Source organism: Trichechus manatus, unplaced genomic scaffold, assembly GCF_000243295.1.
Source record: "Trichechus manatus latirostris isolate Lorelei unplaced genomic scaffold, TriManLat1.0 scaffold00016, whole genome shotgun sequence".
NCBI classification, from domain to species: Eukaryota; Metazoa; Chordata; class Mammalia; order Sirenia; family Trichechidae; genus Trichechus; species Trichechus manatus.
This window is the reverse complement of record NW_004443952.1, coordinates 23,277,856-23,283,885: the sequence shown is the minus strand read 5'-3', so window position 1 is coordinate 23,283,885 and position 6,030 is coordinate 23,277,856. Positions and strand designations below refer to the sequence as shown.

At 49.3% G+C, this 6,030-nt stretch overlaps 1 protein-coding gene across 1 annotated transcript in view; it reads left to right on the top strand.

Moving 5' to 3' along the window:
* The window catches only part of CCDC180 (coiled-coil domain containing 180), a 116,133-nt gene that overhangs the window by 109,461 nt on the left and 642 nt on the right, over positions 1–6,030 (top strand). The window contains 7 exon segments of the mRNA XM_023727333.1: positions 1,026–1,092; positions 1,482–1,623; positions 2,155–2,315; positions 2,884–3,021; positions 3,594–3,705; positions 3,881–3,986; positions 5,000–5,135. Of these exon segments, the coding sequence (XP_023583101.1) occupies positions 1,026–1,092; positions 1,482–1,623; positions 2,155–2,315; positions 2,884–3,021; positions 3,594–3,705; positions 3,881–3,986; positions 5,000–5,135 (862 nt within the window).

The window sequence follows — 6,030 nt, the reverse complement described above, 5'->3', positions numbered from 1 at the left end:
ATATAAAATGTTAACTATGATTGTCTCTAGATAATTAGCTTTTCTGGTATCAGTTTTTCCTCCTTGTCTTTCAGTATATTTCTAATTCTCTGGAATTACAATGAATAAACTTTAAAATGAAGAGATCCAATAACTGGTAGATACAGATTTTAGAAATGGGGCTGACAGTGATGTGTGTGTACAGCTGTCACTGCATCACTTTATCATTAGAGATGGTGAAGAAGCCCGTGTCCTGGAGTCACATGCAGGTCTCAGGCATCCGTCCCTCATTTCACTCTTACTTTTGAAGCAGTTGACCTAACAGACCAGAATATCCACTGGGTCTGTGCAAGTGTGCTAAATGAGGCTCTGGTGTGTACGCAGTCGGCCTAAAAGACAGGGCTTCCAGAAGATAGATGTTTGGTCCTCCGTGAAGTCCTGTTCATTTGATTAATATTTATACGAAACATTCTTTCTTCTTTCAATAAACACTGAGGCCCTGACAGGTTCAGGGGCTGCGCTGGGGTCCCCTTGTGGACTTTACAGTCAGCTGGGAGAGATGGGCAGCAGTTAGCTAGACACACAAATCAGTCCCAAATCTGCTGCGGGGACGCTGTAGGGCAGAGGTGTACTCTGAGAGCATCAGAACTAGATGGCAGGAAATGACAGTGCCAGGATTTGAGAAAGAGCAGCAAAGACCAAGAGGAAAATGAGCAGTGTTCTCTGGAGAGGGACTAGCTTGTGCAAAGACCCTGGGGTGGGAGTAATGACTGGGAGTGAGGAGGCTGAAGTGCTGAGGATCACACAGGCCAAAGGGGAGCTGAAACAGAGCAGAGAAGCTTAGAAGGGCTCAAACCCAGCTTGTTATATATATTAGAGACATTAAACTCGACAAATAGAAACGTTAGGTAGAAATACCCTTGGGCATCAGACGAACTGTCCAATTCTAATTCTGACTAGGCATCTGGGTGCTTGCAAGGGACCTGTTTGGTTCTGTCTGTGTTGCTGTGTCCAGGCCCCTCAGGTCTCCCTTACATGTGTTGTAGGCATTTTAAAGGGATCATCCTGACCCTCCTCTGGGAGAGCAATGAGCTGCTGTTGACCGTCATTGAGGTGAGGGCCAGCTGCACCCCCCTCTGCCTGCTGCTGGCCACACTTCCCCAGCTGCCTCTGCCTCCTACAGTGTGCTGATAGTGGCTGAGCAGGAAAAATGAGAAAAGGGGATTCCACCTCTGACCACCACAGCTACCCAGCTTCTGGCATCCTGTGTGGTGATTTTCATCCCAGAAACTTCATTCATTCATCCATCTATTCAGTCACCACACATTTCTTGTACATCAACTGTATGTCAGATACTGGGTGTACCAAAAGAGGGGTGGTCTGTGGGAGCTGGCTCCTGGGAACATGAGCAAAGGCGAGCAGGTGTGGAGATGAGAGCAGAGTGGGGCATGCCAGGAGTGTGGGCCAGGCCGCCATAGTGAGGGTCCAACCTTCTCCTGCAGGAGTTTTACCGCAAAGAGAGGCGCCCAGTCACCAGGCCTGACTGCATGTATGAAACCTTCGACCAGTGCGCAGAGAGCATCGGAAAGAAGATCCTGGAGTACCAGAGCCAGACAGACGAGTACCACAACTCCTGCCTCATTGGTGGGTGCCATGGGAAGGCGGTGTGACATGAAGCCAGGGTCTGGATTGAGCTAGACCAGGGTCTGACATCTGCGTAAGACCCTCCTGACCAGGTAGAACTGACGAAAATATCCAGAATACAGCATAGAAAGGCAAAAAGATGAAAATTTGGGAGAGAGGAGAAGAGATGTGGATAAAAGAGAAGATGTAACATTTGCAGGTCTAGAGAGAGGAATGAGACTAGGGTCAAGGCAATATTTAAAGAGATGAGGGACGAAAACTTCCCAGAACTGCTGAAAGACACAATGCATTTTAAATGAGCTGAGAAGTACTGCAGAGTATAGAGGGAGGAAAGCTCTCTGAACCTGCTTAACCCAGTATTTTCTACACTGATTTGACCATCAGAACCCTTTCGGATGGAATAGCTATTACTACACTGTAGATCAAGTATTTTCCTTTAGGAAACTGCTTTGGGGCTTTGTTGGAGAGATCAGCTTAGCAATTTAGTTCTTCCCTGTCCTCTCCCCTGTGCCCAACCACCAATTCCTGCAGAATTACGGGTTCAGCTGAGGAGATTTGAGGAGCTGCTGCCCCAGGTGTGTTGGCTGGTGACAGAGAATTTCAAGGAGCACTACTGGAGAAGGTTTTCTGCCTCCATGAATGAGATTTGGGGGCAGTTCCAAGAGCAGCTGAAACAGCTGGAAAAAGCTAAGGTGAGGGTCTTAGGACCAGGCATTTCCAATCCAGGAGCATGGGTTTTGGGAGTTCAGAAATGGAGGCAGGACATGGGCAGGGCAGAGTCCCAGAGAAGGAAATGGTTTGTGCTTGAGATTGTTGGATGTGTACTGAGGGACACAAGGCATTGAAGAAATGAGAGCTGAGACAACAGCTTCTTCACAGAAGGCATTCAGTAAATGCCTTGAATTTAGTGGATGGTTCTGCTGGGTTTGGTGGGGCCATGGTCATTGAGATCAACAATGATTTTCCACGTGGGTCCTTGGAGCCTATGGGACATAAATGCTGCTGATCTTACTGGACTAAAACCCTAATTGTGCTGAGCTTCCCCTCTCTGTGACCTTCAGTTGGCTTCAGCCATGCTCCCATCTTGGCTTCTCTGCTACTCCTCTGCCCAGCCCTGACCTATCACACCAACTAGGTTGAGGACATAGCAGTCTGGCTGTGGCCATAATCGGCAGAGGACGTAGGCCAGTGAGTTTGTTTTATGTAGTCCTGACCACAAGACCTGGTTAAAATATCTGCTGATTTCTGGCTTGTTTGAAGGATAAAAATGCCCAGAAGCTCCATCCAAATCTTGGACACCCGACAAACTTCCAAGAAATGGAGTCTCTATGCCATCTGGAAGAGAAAAGGCAAGAAGAGCTGGATAGTGTGATTCAGGCAAACAAGGAGAAGTTGGAGGTCAGTAGTGCCATCAACTTGCCAAGTCCAAGTTCTGGGGACCACAATGCCCTCCTGAAACATTGTCCCCGTTGACAGCCACCGACAGTGCTGAGCACACCCTCTGCTGGCACTCTCACCAGAGCGGGACAGCACAGAGGGTGAATTTTATAGGTGAAAATGGTCACTATTGGCTATTTGAACTTGCATTTCCTTGATTCCTAAATTAGTTAATTACAAAATGACTAACGAGAAGAACTTTTTTTAGGTTTTAGGTTCACAGAATGAGGGGAACATTTTTATTCCAAGATCCACTGCTGCTGTATTTCTTTGTCTGTGAAATGTCTGTGTGATTCTCTTGACCATTTCTGAGTCATTTCTTATCATCAACCCAAATTATCTCTTGGGGTATGCCTCCTGGCAGAAGTCCAGGTGCCATGTTAACTGGAACACAGTTGACACAATGGCTTTGGTCTTGTCTCACCAGCTGGCTCCACAAAACCTCCTCCAGAGAACACCCAGCCCCTTTCTCAGCCTGCCTTCTGACAGAAGTTCCACTCCCTGCAGCTCTGTGTTCACCATGTTTCCTACAGGAATTCGCCAGGGAATATGGCCAGTTTTTCATAGCCAACCTGGCCAACTTCACTGAGAAATTTCTGCTGCAGCTGGATGAAGTAGTCACCGTCGATGATGTCCAGGTTCCAAGTAAGTGACACAGCCAGCCTCTGTGTGGCAGGGGACTCTGTCCCCCACCCAAGACTCCAAGTGGGAAGGAGGGGAGAGAGCCCTCATTTTCCTAAAATTACGGTCAGGTAGAAGTCTCCTTGATCTGAGGCTGTCCGGTGAGGCACAATCGGTAACCTATCTCTTGCCTACCCAGGGATGGAGCCTCCCAAGCAGAAAACATCGATCCTCATACGGAGGAAACTCGCTGGGCTCTCCCTGGAGGAAGAGCGAGAGAAGCCCCTGACTGAACGGGGGAGCAGGTGAGAGCAGAGAACAGCAAGGAATACTACGAATGGGGGCACGGCCATGTAAGGGTTAGGTCTCTGAAGTCAGGCAGGCCTGGTGACCTTGGGAAGGTATTACGATCTAAGCCTCAGTTTCCTCACCTGTGAAATGGGGGATAGCAGCCTGCCTTACATGGTATTATGTAGAGAAAGTTAAATGAGATTGTACTTGGAGTGCCCCTGGCACATACATAGAGCTTAAAAGCTATTAGCTCACTTGACAAGGACCCAACAAAGGGGCTCACAGAAGACGGGAGGCCTGTCCCAGTAGGAGGAACATCCACAGGTCAATAGTGGCTGTGTGAACCCCTCTAGCTATTAGTCATGTGTGACAATAGCTATGGAAGTGGCTGTCCCCTATGCCCCAAGAATGTGACTCTGGAAGAAGCAGCAAAGCTGTGAGTTGCCCAACGCTGTGCTCTCCACAGTGGTGTTTACAACACAGGAAGAAAGCAGGCCAGGGGCTGGTGACCACCACCTGCCTGGCAGACCACCCTTGAAGCCAGATGGGAGAGTCTGGTCTTAGCTGGAAAAGGCCTGTTGAGGCACTAGAAGGTGGATGATGATGCCAATGATGGTCAAAACTCCCTTATTTGAGCCCCTCCTCTGTGCCAGGCATCATGCTGGGCATTTGGCACAACAACTTCATCCATGAGAAAGGTCCTGTCATCATCCCCATTTTACAGATGAGGAATCTGAGGCCCAGAAAACACTGTCTCTGGCTGACTCCACAGGTGTGGCAGCCCCATTCCCACCCAGAACCCAGACCATCTGATGTACACACCGATTAAAACAGCATGGAAATATGGAGCAGAGAACATGAAGAAGTGTACAGTGAAATGTTTAGTAGGGTTTTTCTTTTAATTAAGATGTTTAAAGTCATGATACTTATTTATAAGGAATGCTGAACTTTGTCACCAGCATTGGCGGGTGGCCTGTGAGTGATGAAGTCACACCCACGGGATGTTTTCTCGCGTGTTTGTGTGTAGGAAGTGGCCGGGAATTAAACCCACTGAAAGTTCCATCCAAAACAAGATTCTCCTCCAGAAAACGACATCCATAACCACCACCAAAACGACCCTGGGCCACCTGGCAGCCGTGGAAGCCCGAGATGCTGTTTATCTGGTGAACAGAGATGACGGGTGGGGTGGGTGTGTCCCAGGAAGCCCATGGCAGCTCAGTTTGGCAGTGTTTCCCCCAGATCCAGCTGCCTTAGGAAAGAGACAGACAGCTCCCTGCCAGTGGATACCCCAACATTTGACCTGTGGAACAGAGGTCACAGGACAGGGCCCCCTAGCGCTGCAGATCTCAACACCTGGTACAGTCGATGTTCACAGGCATAAGGACATGAGCCACGAGTCACGTGCAGTTCCAGTGCAGACCCTGTGGGTCTGATGGCATGAGTCCCGGTGTTGTGGGAACCCAGCTGAGGGACACCCTACCCAGAGTGCAGGGTGAAGAAAGGCTTTCTGGAGGAACAATGGAGTCACAGCTAGTCAGGCATGCCAGGCAGCGAGAATAGAGTGGGTAAAGGCGTGGAAGCTATGGGAATAATGGGTTCATGAAGGATTGCAGCAGCAGTGACAACTAATGGTATGGGGACCTCTAGTCTTGACATGAGTTATCTCATTGAATCCTCCTAACAACTTCATGAAGGAAGGATTATCATCCGCATTTTACTGATGAGCAAACTGAGGCTTGAAGAAACTTGCTCCCTTTGATGCCCGACATAGTGCCGAGTCAGGATCTGAACCCAGTGCCTGGTGGACCCCTGTGGGGCCTGCCTGACAAGAAGGCTGCACCCAAATACTGGGTGAGGGACATCTTAGCTCTGAAGTTCTAAGGACCATAGGTCCTGGTGCCCAGATAGAAACCTTGTCCTGCCAGGAGATTGGCTGGTCCCAGTACTGGGAGAGCCTGGATTGCCCATCCACCACAGCAAGCCCCAAGTAGAGTGGGCAGCTCTGCTCACCAGGTTCAGTGAGGGCTCCAGGCCTGGAAGGAGCAGCCTCTGGAGGAA